Below are 14,084 nucleotides of genomic sequence, written 5' to 3'. Positions count from 1 at the left end.
AGACAAGGCAAGGGCTTTTTACGTCATCAAAAGGAACATCAAGTTGGACATCCAAATTAAAATCTGGTTTAGAATATTGGACTCCTTTGTAGAGCCTATTTCCCCTCATAGTTGTGAGGTCTCAGGTCAACTCAAAAACCCAAGTTTTTACACAATGGAAATGCAAATCCATTCTCCTCGTCCAGAATTAGAAGCGATACCCACTTATCATTATAAAAACATATGTTTTAGAATCACCTAAAGAGAGAGACCCCGATACACATAACAAAGCCCTAATCTAGAGAGAGAGATGCACCCTCAGCCAGCTGGTTCTGGGACTCTGTCCACAAACACGAGAGCCCCACGACAGACCCCATATACTGAGGTACAGTTCTTACTGCGATGGCCTGAGTTTGAGTCTGACCTGCGGCCCTTTGCTGCATGTCGTTCTCCCTCTCTCCCTCCTTTCCTGTCTTCAGCTATCCTATGAAATAAAGGCCCAAAAATTATCTTAAAAAAACAGAGCAAATTACATTACTATTTTCCCTAAATATACACAGTAGCAGAATATCTGAGCACAGTGACCGATCCAAAACTAAGGAAATCCTTGAATAGGCCACTCACCCACTCACCCACTCACCCACTCACCCACTGCACACAACATGAGGTGGAAACACAGCTGCATTTAATTAATTATTTAACTACCACCAAGACATCAGAGACATATATTAGCCACATATTACAAACACCTTAAAGCTATTGTGTAGTTTCTGTCGCCCCAACGATGGACTCTTCAGAAGAGGTAATTATCTTCACTCAAGCTTCTGTGCGAGAAGTCACCGGACGCCACAATCTTCTGAACTGCAGCTCGTGCGTGGGGAAGAGGGAGGGGAGGACGCTACGTGTGTGCCCCAGCAGTGATTGACACGCCTGGATTGGTGCATCTGAACAGGGAGCGTGGATTTTTGCAAATCACACTACAGGCTGTAGGTGGTGCCAGAGGAGCCGGACCAGAGGAGCCTGACCATCTGCACTGTGCTGATCTCTGTACATAGACACACTGTCCATACATACAGAACAGATACCTCTAAATTTCTTTAAAAACACAGTTCTTACTTATTTGCAGAGGTGTCAAAAGTATTTACATTCATTACTAAAGTAGAAGTATAGATACTAGGGTTTGAAAAGACTCACGCTTTTTACTCAAGTAAAAGTGTAAAAGTACTGGTTTCAAAACTACTTAAAGTATAAAAGTCAAAGTAATGTAAGGGGAAAAAATGCCATTAAGGACAAAAGCTTAGCCCCCACAGGGGCCTATACTGCACTACCCCACCTCCCCCCACAAAAAGGAGCACCTTGTTCAATTGTATTTGTCTGTTCTGTATGTTCAATACAGAACATACAGAACAAACAAAATATATATATATATATATATATATATAGGGATTAGGGATACACTGAACCCAGATTTTTGGGGTTTTGCCGAATACAGAACCCACTGGTTAAGATTCTACCGAACCCCGAACCGAACCGAACCGAACCCTGCTCCCATTCTTAACAAAGTAAACACGTTAATGAAGTAAACAACGTCTACAGCAGTGCATTTTTCATTGTATTTTAACTGTAAAAAATAAAAAAGAATAGGCAACATTATGCCTGGCACACAAGTGGGAAAAACTATTTTTGACAAGGCCTTTACCCTATTTCAAGATCCAACCAATATCCAAAATATTAGCCTTTTAGATTTATAATCCCATAAAGTAGGCTACCCCCACACTCTATTCACATCGTAGGAAAGTACATCGCTATCGCCAGATGAGTGACAATTTTGTTTTGCAAACTTTCGCTAACCAGTGTATGATGAAGACATGTTGGGGGGGTGGAATTAGAAAGCTACCGTTAGCTAACGAGCAGCAGCCGGCCGTTTGGTCGCTCTGCTCCCGCTGTAGGAAGACTCATTTCCAGAGAGAACAGCTGACAGCCTGGTAGAGGCTCGGTCTGGTTAACACCAGTTTTTTGCCGTATCTGAAGTTGGTGCATTTTGGCTGCTGTCTGGAGATTCCTTCATGCACAACTCGTATTCTTTTGGATGTTTCATACACAAATGTCTTAACAGCGGCGATGTTATGTATAGTTTAGGGTCCTCGTCACCACGAGACCAATCAGCATTGCAAATTGAACATGTAGCTGGACTTGAATCGCCTTCTTTTGACTGAAAGTACTGCCAAACAGCAACTTTTTCTGCTCACAAGTTCCATTTTCACTTTCTCACAGCCTGCTGCCGTTGCTAGGTTGCTACTGCATTCCATCTAGCTCCAACTACGTCATTATGTCGACCACGTAACTCTACAAAGAGTAGTGAAGTAACAAGATAGTTCAGTCCAAGATGGCGGAGCTGCAGCTCTGTCATGGGTGCGTTTGTTTGCAATGGAATGTTCTATTGAGTTTCGCCTCTTGTTACTTCTATACTCTTTGGCAAGAGCAGAAACTCAACACAACGTTCGCCTCTTTTTCTCGAGTTTCACCTCTCGTTACTTACTTCTCTTTGGTACCGTATATATATATATATATATATATATATATTTTTTTATGACAAGCCGGAATGAAAACAAGCCCAACTGAAATAGGACTAACGAGGCTATTTTTAAAATGTAAGGAGAAGTAGCCTACAGATAATTGTGTGGAAATGTAAGGAGTAGAAGTAAAAAGTCTGCTGTAAAATAATTACTCCAGTAAAGTATAGATACCCAACATTTCTACTTAAGTAAGGTAACAAAGTATTTGTACTTCGTTACTTGACACCTCTGCTTATTTGTATTTATATTTTTAACTGCAATGTCCACATTTTTATTTATTAATCTTAAGTTATCTTTATGTCGGCTGTATATTTTTTAGGAAAAAATTGACAATATTTTTTAAATGTTTATAACCTTACCTATTTTCATTTATATATTTGATTACAGTGTTGCAATGTGACACAGCTCTAAATTGAATCACAACTTAAAATGAATTGTGAGAGACAGAAAGAGAGAGAGAGAGAGAGAGAGAGAGAGAAAAAGAGGGAGAGAGAGAGAGAGAGACAGACAGACAGAGAAAATGAATGAGAAACATTAAAGTCTTCCTGATAGAACTTCTGCTTAGCTTCATTTGTAGCTCTTATTTGAACTAAAATAGAGAATTACTGTTATATATATATATATATATATATATATATATATATATATATACACACACTACATGGTCAAAAGTTTTAGAACACCGCAATGTTTCCAGGTTTTTATTGAAATTCATGCAGTTCAATGTCTTATTGTACTCTGAAATGAAAGAATAGAACAAATGAACAATTTTTGTTAAAAAAGAAATCATGGAATCAATTTATAAACCAAAACGTATTCTAAATTTTTGACTCATCAAAGTCGCCCCCTTTGGCAGATATAACAGCTGAACACACTCGTGGCATTCTTTCTACAATGGAAATCAAATATTCTTCAGAAAGTTCTTCCCAACTCTGTTGCAGAAGTTCCCATAAATGTGTGGCACTTGGAGGTTGCTTTGCTTTCACTTTTCTGTCCAGTTCATCCCAAACCAGCTCAATGGGGTTTAAGTCTGGTGACTGTGCTGGCCACTCCATGTTTTTAAGCTTACCATCTTGTTCTTTTTTCCTAAGGTAGTTCTGGCATAGCTTGGACTTATGTTTTGGGTCATTATCTTGCTGTAGGATGAACCCCTGACCAACTAGGCACATACCAGAGGGTACTGCATAGCGCTGCAAAATGCTGTGGTAGCCGTTTTGGTTCAGGGTGCCTTTCACTCTGTACAAATCACCGACCCTGGATCCAGCAAAACAGCCCCAGACCATCACGCTTCCTCCTCCATGTTTAACAGTTGATTACGACCACTATTAAGCTGTGCTTGAAGCTGTTGTCCTGTTAGCCGCCTATCACGCAAGCTGTTGACTCTCAGAAACTTGTCTTCTGATTCTGTTGTGGCTTTGGGTCTGCCAGACCTCTTCCTGTCAGAGTCTCCCCCAGTTTCTAAGTGCCTTTTGATGGTGAAGAATACTGTACTCACTGACACCTTGACTTTCTTAACAATTTCTCTGCACAACATTCTTAAGTGTTATGATGGTCTGTCTCTCTTCCATTGTTAATTGCCTTTTTCCCGCCATTTTTATAGCAACACACTACTGTCTGCAGTACTATACTGTTCAAATAATGCTCACGAGGGTACGGTACCACAGTGTGTTCCAACAATACTTTTATACAGACAGAGGGGGTTGTAAGTAATCCAGACCAGTGTGAACACCTGTAGGAATTGGTAGCACCAACTTTCAAAGCTTGATCAACCTCCATTGTTGCAGAACAGCTTTACCTTGTTTACTCATTTCTTGTTCCCTGAAAAAAGCCTTTTTGTAAAATTCTGAAATGTACATTATTTTTCAGTTTTGGGTAAACTTACTTTTTTTTAACCTCAGGCAGTTCACCACTTACCTTTGTACCATTTCAAGCTATTCATTGGACTTGAACTGCTAAAATATCAATAAAAAACAAAAAAAATTGTGACCAGTAGTATATATATATATATATATATATATATATATTGTTTTATTTCTCAAAATTAGTCCACATTAATAAACATCAGTGTAGCCAAAAAGCATTGCTGCATCTGTAGTCTCTAAGTCAGAAGTATTCCAGTTCTGTCTTCTTTGAGGCAGTAAAGAGCCACAAATAAAACAGACATATAGAGAATCCTGTTGAGGCTGGAAAATGAGTGCATTCCTCGACTACTCACCTACATACCAGGCCAAACTGGACAGGATCAGCAGGTCCCATCCAGTGTGCCGTACACTTATGGCACAAGGTGCGTAATGGAGTTGCGGTGTGCTGTAGCCTGTGTCTCAGTCACGTCGGGTAAACTAATGAATTGGTTCAACAGCTTGAATGGTATGGCCCTGCGTATACACCGTGGTGGACGGTTGTCTCGCTGACACCAAATGTCTGTGCCACAAGCCTGTATTCTGCACAGGTGGCCAACTTGTACAATGCTCCCTCTCTCCATTTAGCCAAAGAACTTAGCTTCTAAACTCTTTGATTTAGCAAGACGGTTTGCAATCTACAATCTTTTTCTTTTTTGCGTCATTTTAAAAGTTCGCTTAAAATTCACTTGACAATTAGATGGAAACATGACTAGTGACAGGACTTTCATCTAACACACTATCAATTAAGGACAGTTTTTGGAACTTTCAATTCTCCTAAACTGTGTGTCTTCGGAGTGTGTGAACAAAATTGTCTTTGTATCTTTGTGTAATCGTGTCTTCAGTTCAGCTCCATGGCTGGGCAAGGTTTACAGATAACTGTTGTTTTACTGTAACAGCAATAACTGTATGTCAACATGAGGCAACGTTACATGATAATATTATGCTACAGCCATACATTGAAGTTAAAGTTAGTAAAGTTGGTGCAATATTATTGGCTGTGTTAAACTAACCACAATGCTGACAAAAAAACAATTACTGTGCATGTGCATGTAATCTGGCTAATAACACGTCATTCAGCTAAAGTAATTTAGTTTTAGCATGGACATCTAGGTTAAAGAATTCATTCATTCATTCAAACCTTTATTTAACCAGGAAAAAACTCCTTGAGATTACAAATCTCTTTTACAAGAGGTTCCTGGCAAGAGGCAGCAGCTTGGTTTCAATAAATACAAAGACAATAACGAAATAAAAACATAGACACACTTTCACTCATCATATTCAAACACCAATGTCATCATAAAGAAAATCTGGGTCCTAAATCAATTTAAAAACAATGACAGACAGACTGCCTTTCGGCAATGTCTTTTAGAAGCCTTTTAAAGAAGAAAATACGTTTAGCTACTGTTGAAATATCCAGTAAATGAATGTAAATATTTCTCAAACACTTTAATGAATACAAAGAGGATCAAATAAATAAATACACAATGAAATATATTCATCTAACTCAATCAATGTGTAATTATTCTTTCTGTTCTCAACAAATCGCATTACAAATGAATACCCACAATGTCTCAGTACGTCTCTCAATAGAAGAGACTTTCCTACTCTGTCTGTGGATCTCAGTCCAAAGCCCATTGGTTCCTACTGAAGAGGTATACTTTTACAAACACCTCACAAATACAAGTTTTAAAAAGACATGACAAGTCATTTCCTAAAACAACTGCTCACTATTCTTTTTCCAAACATTACTCAAACAGGAGAAAATAGTACATTTGTTGGAACTACTTTCAGACTACTTTCTAGTCAGTATTTGTGGCAGCAAGATGGTGTATGTGGTTTTGAGTCAAAATAAACTAGTGTGTGTGTGTGTGTGTGTGTGTGTTCATTCAATTGAGTTCAATTTTATTCTTAGTATCAAATCATAGACACTTATCAAATCAAGACACTTTACAGATAGAGTAGGTCTAGACCACACTATAATTTACAAAGACCCAACAATTCCAGTAATTCCTCCAAGAGAAAGCATTTTGCGCGACAGTGGCGAGGAAAAACTCCCTTTTAGGGAGAAACCTGGGACAGACCCAGGCTCTTGGCAGGCGGTGTGTGACGGTGCCGGTTGGGGACAGTGGCAGTTATAGTCACAGTAAAGACGCAGGGCATAGCAGGGTGTCGCAGGATATAGCATGAAGTAGCAGGGCGTAGCTGGACATTGCAGGACGTAGTAGGGCACTGCGCGGTGTAGCAGGGCATAGCAGGGCACTACAGGGCATAGCAGGGTGTAGCAGGGCACCTAGCAGGAACACGGCAACAGCTGTAACCATGATTTAGGTGCCAGCCTAATCCAGGGAAAACTGCTGGGTGAAAAAACATAAGGACTCTGGGGAACAAGCTCCCCAGAGCTACGTTAGTAACATGCATTTGCCCACCGATGAAAAGAGAGAAGATTTCAGTGTGTCAAAGGAAGTCCCCCGGCAGTCTAAAACTCTTAACAGTATAGCTAAGAGCTGCAGAGAAGCAGAGAGAGGGAGGGGGCAACTTTGGCTACACAACCTCCCCTGCCAGTCTAGGCAAACGCAGCAACTCCTCACTCCCTAACTATAAGATTTATCAATGAGGAGAGTTTTAAGTTTACTCGTAAATGTGGTAACAGTTTCTGCCCCCCGGACCCAGACTGGGAGCTGGTTCCACAGGAGAGGAGCCTGATAACTGAAGGCTCTGGCTCCCATTCTACTTTTAGAGACTCTAGGAACCACAAGTAACTCTGCATTCTGGGAGCGCAGTGCTCTAGTGGGACAATAAGGTGTTAGGAGCTCCTCTAGATATGATGGTGCTTAAACCAGCCCTGGAAAGGGCCAAACAGGACCTTATCTGTTGGTCAGCGCTGCCTATATCGCTTGCTGGCAGGGTTAATTCCGTAAAGATGATAATTATGCCCAGGTTCTTATTCTTGTTTCATTTTATACCTGTTTTTATCACAAAGTCTTTTTTCAGAGAGCTAGATAAATCTATATCTACCTTTATCTGGAATAAGACCATCCCACAAATAAGGAGGGCACATCTTGAGAAACAGAAAGAGGCGGGAGGCTTAGCACTGCCAAATCTTTTACAATATTACTGGGCAGCTAATATTTATAAACTAATATACTGGGTCTCTGCGTCGTACGAGGGGGGTGGACCTGTATGGGTTGAAATGGAACAACATTCCACTCATCTGGTGTCCCTACCTTCTTTAGTATGTGCACCATTGCCACTCAGTAAGCAGCGCCTCACAAATAATCTTATTATGAGTGGCTGACTTTGAATATGGTCCCAATTCAGGACCCACTTCAAACATAGACAGGCTATGCCCTCTCTCCCAATCTCTTTCCACACTCACTCATGGATACAGCATTTAAGTTATGGTTCAGGAATGGTCTGAAATGGGTGAAGGATCTTTTTAAGGATGGTGTGTTCAGGTCATTCGAGCGGCTGGTCAATGAGTATAATATCCCCAGTTCGCATATTTCAGGTATCAGCAGGTGCGTGTCTTTGTTCGGAAACATTTCCCTTCCTTTCCGTTACTCTCGCCAAATGACTGTATAGATGAGTGGTTGGAGGGGGGTCTAAATCAAAGAGGAGGAGTGAACAGATTCTATGAGGATATCCAGATGATCTCCTCGCCGTCACTTAGTCATATTAGGGCAGGGTGGGAGGGGGAGTTAGGATTTGAAATGTCGGACGTCTCCTGGCAAAGCACAATTAAGGGAATACATTCAACTTCGATTTGTATCAGACATGGTTTGCTTCATTTTAAGGTGCTCCACAGACTTCATCTATCTCGGAGTAGGCTTGCCACGATATATCCAGATGTCGATCCGACTTGCTCTATCATATGTTCTGGGCTTGCCCAAAGTTGATACAATTTTGGTCTTTCATTTTTGATACTTTTTCTTGCATCTGTGACAGAGAGATAAGCCCTGCTCCTGAAATCACAATATTTGGTGTGACCCCTGCTGGGATGGCGATATCTGGTGCGCAGTCAGATGCCATTGCGTTTTCATCTCTATTGGCCAGATGTCTTATTTTGTGTAATTGGAAGTCAGATATGCCTCCCACACACAGGCGCTGGGTTGAGGATGTAATGGCACACTTGAAACTTGAGAAGTTGAAACACACGATCAGGGGTTCAACCCAGAGATTTTATAAGGTCTGGCAACCATTTCTGGATTATTTTAATTTACAATTTCCTGCTGGAAACACGGGGACATAATTAATTCACAGGCTTTGTAACTCTGTAACATGTCAGTTTTTTTTTAAAATGTTTCCTTAAAGTATTTTTTTTTGTGTTATTATTGTCATTTTATTATTGTATATGTTGGGGTTGCTGTTTGGGGACTTGTTAATTGTTTTATAAGTTTTACAATTCAAAACCCAATAAAAACATTTGAATAATAATAAGATATGATGGTGCTTGACCATTTAGAGCTTTCTAGGTCAGGAGAAGGATTTTAAATTCAATCCTGGATTTTACAGGAAGCCAAAGCAGAGAAGCTAATACAGGAGAAATATGATCTCTTTTCTTAGTTCTTGTCAAAACACGTGCTGCAGCATTCTGGATTAGCTGGAGAATCTTAAGGGACTTATTTGAGCAACCTAATAGTAGGGAATTACAATAGTCCAGCCTGGAAGTAACGAATGCATGGACTAGTTTTACAGCATCGTTTTGAGACAGGATGTTCCTAATTTTGGCAATGTTACGAAGATAAAAAAAGGCTGTTCTTGATGTTTGCTTTAAGTGGGCGTTAAAGGATATATCCTGATCAAAAATAACCCCTAGATTTCTGACAGTAGTGCTGGAGGCCAGGGCAATACCATCTAGAGTAGCTATGTCTTTAGATAATGAGGTTCGGAGGTGTTTAGGGCCCAGCACAATAACCTCGGTAATGAAGGAACATGTCACTCAGTGCATCAACAGTGTGGTTCATTGATGTGATTTTAACATCAATGGAATGGCACAGAGGAAGAAGATATATTGATATATTGAGCTTTGAGTACACACTTTTAGCAGGATATATTCATTGTTGGTTTGCTCTTCACATTGACGACTAGAAATATAAAATATAAACTCATAATACCTATTCTGTACCTTATTGGCAATTACTGCAATATAATTGGAACCGAGTACTGTCTTCTCCTGTCGCCTGTCAGTGACCACTGATGTGGTTAGTAATACTCTTCCTCACACTACTGCTGTGTTCCTTCTCTGACATCACTTTTATCAACATTGTGTTCACCCACAGCACTGCCATGAACAACCATTTAATGCACACTAGTTCAGCTCAAGTGGAACCACTATTAACCCCAGCATCTTGCTGAGGTGAAGTCCTAGTTAACAAACAGCTCACTTTAGCTTCATCACCTTTCAGGGTTTTACTTACAATTAAGCTGTTTTGGGCACCACGACGAATAAACGTAAAAATCAATGTGTGCATCAAAACTAACTATATTACTTTTCTCAGATCTAATGATTATAGTTGAACTTCTTTAGCAAGTTATATCCTTAAGCTTTTTTAGTGTTATTTATGTATCATCTAATCTAGCTTTTCCAATGTTTTAGACACAGATATGGTAATAAGGGTCTAAAATGATGAGAAATAACATTGAACATGCTTGAAGGAGGACCCCTTCCCATCTTCCCCAAACAGGAAAAACACTGCCTTTTACATCTGGACTCTAGAACATTCAATGACTAATGTTGGCCTCAATGTTATGTTTTTTACATGGTATAAGTGGTACACTCTGAGGTGCATTAAAAGGACTGTTTGTGCTGCACTGTGTTTTTCTGTGACTACATGGAATTCATTCCTCATCTATTTACACTCTTCATCCTCAGCTGTTCATCTTTCGGGCCATTAAAGCTGATGGCGTGGACTTCACTCAGTGTGTCACCCATGGAAGTTTCCGGTATCTCTGGCAGGAGACGGCATACAACATGTTTCACTTTGTGACACTGTATGTCTTCCCCCTACTTGTCATGACATTCTGCTACACCTGCATCCTCACCAAGATCAATCGGCAAATGCACAAGAGCAAAGGTGTGTGACTCTCTAAAGACATTTAAACGTCTAACTAATTAAAAGTAACAAAGTAACAAAGAAACAAACAAGATTAAGTCTCATCAATGTAACAAAGTTGTTTTTATGTACTTTTATAATTTTGAGTATTTAAAAAAAGGATTGTACTTTGCGACAGTCACATGAAAATATCATGATAACTGATGTGTGAATGGAGACAAAGAAAGAAGATAAATCGGAAGCTGCATCAGAAAAGAAGCTGCAGGAGGTTCATATTCAGAGAGGTGACAGTGTGCACTCCGCTGACTCTCTGCGCTACATGTTTACCTTCGCTGGTGGAGTGTCAGGAGGGCGAGCAGTTTGTGAACTTTACAAACACAATGCAACACAATTAAGTATGAAATCATTATGGGTTATAAATAAGGTTAGCATAATTATTAAAAAATAAATTACATTACATTTAACAAAATTACTGATTTAGTGCACCACGTTGCAAAGCACACTAAGTGATATGAATGTTTGTATCTGCAGCCACTGTGAAGTTGATATTGTATTTACATCCCTGTGTTGGATGCCTTAGTGATGCTTTATTCTGCTGTTATAGAATTAACAGACGAGCAGTCAGACGATCCCACAGGTTAGAGACAAACCTCACTTCCCACTTCAGCTTAGATTTATCCGACGGACGGTTTTCCTTTGCAATGAGGGTTATTACTGACATTTCTGCATGTGCAGTGACTGTAACTGTTGATAAGCAGGACCAGAAACAAAGAATGTATTGAAGTCTTTAAATCTAGTCAAATAAATAATAAACAAGTTAGCTAATTTAGAACAGAATGACTTCAATTCAATAAATAATAAACTTTCTTTATATTCTGTGACATTATCTCTTGAGCAGACAAGACTTAAGGCCTAGTCACACCAGAATGTCGTTCTTGTGGTGCTAGGAGCTTGGTAAAATAATAACTACTCACAGGGATAGTTGGTGAACTACTGTAGCTGAAATATGGCAAGCCATTTGAGCATTTATTCCATATTCTTAATATCAGATGTCAGGCTCCTCCACTAGTTAACTAGTAAAAGCCAAAAAAAACGTTTTTGGACTTTACTAGTCAACTAGTGTGGTACAAAATGTCTAGCCAAAATGCACAAAAGTTAACTAACCCTAAAAGAGGCTTCAACATGCTAACTAGTAAACATTTTTGCCTTCACTAGTGAATTTTGGCTCTCACTAGTTAACTAGTATAGAGAGATCTAGCTCACTAGTAAACTAGTAACCTGAATTCATGTTTACTAGTAAACAAATCAGAGCTTTTGCAGCTCATAAATTAACTAGTAGTACTTTAAGTGTTACTTGTTCCACTAGTATGTCAAAAGGCTGGCTAGTTTGGACTTTGGAGCTACTAGTACACTACACAGCATCACTAGTAAGGCTTCTGCTATAACTAGTTGCTGTTCCACTAGTTGCTGAAAAAAAAAAGTGACCTGTAAAATATTTTGTTCAACTAGTACAACAAAATATCCAACTAGTACAAACAAGTGTCCAACTAGTACTGACAAAGAGCCAACTAGTGGAGGAAGCTGACGTCTGATATCAAGGATATGGAATATTTGACAAGCCACCCGCTAACATGCTAGTAAGACAGGAACATGCTAGTTCTAGTCGCAATAGCTCTCTAAGCTTTGAACTCAACAGAGCAAATTCAATTCTTGTGTCAAAGTTGAAATCAAATTTTAAATCCTACATTTTTAGCACAGAGGTTGTGAAGGATACACACAGGTGAATAGGATGTGGCTGATGACTTGAGTTAGTTTTGTTGTAGTGATACCTTATACCCAACAGTAGGAATACCTAGAACACTCATGGAATTATGGTGCGTTCCATTTGAACTGGGAAGTCAGAATTTAAGAGTTCTAAGTCAGACATTTCAACGGATCGCCCCCTGAAGTCGGATTTCCGACTAGGAAAGTCAGAGAACCTCCCGGTACCCCAGGCAAAGCCAACCTCAAAATACAACATGGCTGCTCCGTGTGTCAACAGTAGTGAAAGTTGTAGTAACATACAATTTATTAGCACTTCTGTCTAAGTTGTGTCTCATTAAACCAGTCGTGCACACAGTACTGTCCAACTATCTGTGGACATGTTCCCACAGTGTTTATATGCACAAAATACAGCGTAATGCGTTGTTATCAACTGGCATTGCTAACAATAGCTAATCTGGCTAGAGCTGAGCTAACCCCACTGTAAAAATAAAGGTTATTCCGACTTGTTGTGCTGGAATGTGGTCAACTCAGGTGTGACATCATTCCCAGCTCCGACTTCTGACTTCAAAGGTAAATGCAACGCAGCATCAGTATTATGGATAGCACAGGTCACTTTCAAATAAAGTGGTTTAAATGATCTGGATAAAACTGTTGGTTTGTTTGCATCCTGATTATCTGACTGCTCGTGTTTCTTGACCTGTCAGACCCTTTAGTGATACAATGTTATCATAACTGATGCTTTCCTATATTTGAGCTTTTGAACATGGTGTGTTTCTGCAGATGGTGAACACTCCCTCAGACGCAATGGAACAGACAAGATACCCAAAGCCCGGATTAAGACCCTCAAGATGACCATTGTGATTGTTAGCTCCTTTGTCATCTGTTGGACACCCTACTACCTTCTAGGGATCTGGTACTGGTTCCAACCAGCCATGATCCAGCACACACCTGAGTATGTGCACCACATACTGTTTATCTTTGGTAACCTGAACACATGCTGTGACCCAGTCATCTACAGCTTCTACACAGCATCTTTTCGGGCCGACCTCGCTGACGTGGTAGCGTGCTGCCGCGGTCACCGAATCAACAATGCCTCACCTCGCTCTGTGGATCGTCTTTCTGGTGGAAGTGCTCGAGCTCCAGTGGAAATGGAGTCTGATCTAAGCTCAAACCAGCATAGTGGGAATCCTGCTTAAACCGTGGTGATCTGACTCTGAAGAATTAACCAATGTCCTTAGTGAAGGTATCAGCTGTTTGATGCTCATCCATGACTACAATATGGAAGGTGAACAACTTAGCTTTTCTCTCTAGGACTGTGTGAGCCGTAGAACTGATCATCTCTGCTACTCTTCATGGATGTCAGATAATCAACCAACCCTTTGTAGGCTGGCTCAGGTTTGCCTTGGACCAACACTTAGTTATGCTGCTATAGGTTAAGATTGCTGAGGTACTTATGACACACTGATCTCCTCGCTCCTCCTCTCTCTCTATTTGTGTGCATTCATGTCTCATTAATGCATGTTAACTAAGCTTCTTCCCCGGAGTCCATGTGCTTTCTCACCTCGCAGATTTCCTTGGATTGTGGTGGCACCTGGATCGTGGCTGCAGCTGCTGCCGTGGTCCTGCTCGGTGCCCACTGCTGCTATCGTATCATTATTGTAATGCTGTGCATCTCTCTTTTTTCTCTGTCTCTCTTTCTCACTCTCTCTCTCTCAATTCAATTTAATTCGAAGGGGCTTTATTGGCATGCAAGTTTTAATAACAGTGTTGCTAAAGCATCAAAATACAGTTTGTCCAAATATTTGGACAGT

At 40.2% G+C, this 14,084-nt stretch overlaps 1 protein-coding gene across 1 annotated transcript in view; it reads left to right on the top strand.

Moving 5' to 3' along the window:
• gnrhr1 (gonadotropin releasing hormone receptor 1) overlaps window positions 1–13,763 on the top strand; it is a 29,530-nt gene extending 15,767 nt beyond the window's left edge. Inside the window, exons 3-4 of the mRNA XM_028597372.1 lie at window positions 10,329–10,530; window positions 13,054–13,763. Coding sequence (XP_028453173.1) covers window positions 10,329–10,530; window positions 13,054–13,469 — 618 coding nt within the window. The 3' untranslated portion in view covers window positions 13,470–13,763. The remainder of the gene's footprint in view (window positions 1–10,328; window positions 10,531–13,053) is intronic.
• Window positions 13,764–14,084: the final 321 nt, after the last annotated feature.

The sequence above is a fragment of the Perca flavescens genome, chromosome 14, assembly GCF_004354835.1.
Source record: "Perca flavescens isolate YP-PL-M2 chromosome 14, PFLA_1.0, whole genome shotgun sequence".
Lineage (NCBI taxonomy): Eukaryota > Metazoa > Chordata > Actinopteri > Perciformes > Percidae > Perca > Perca flavescens.
This window is presented reverse-complemented; position numbering and strand designations above follow the sequence as displayed.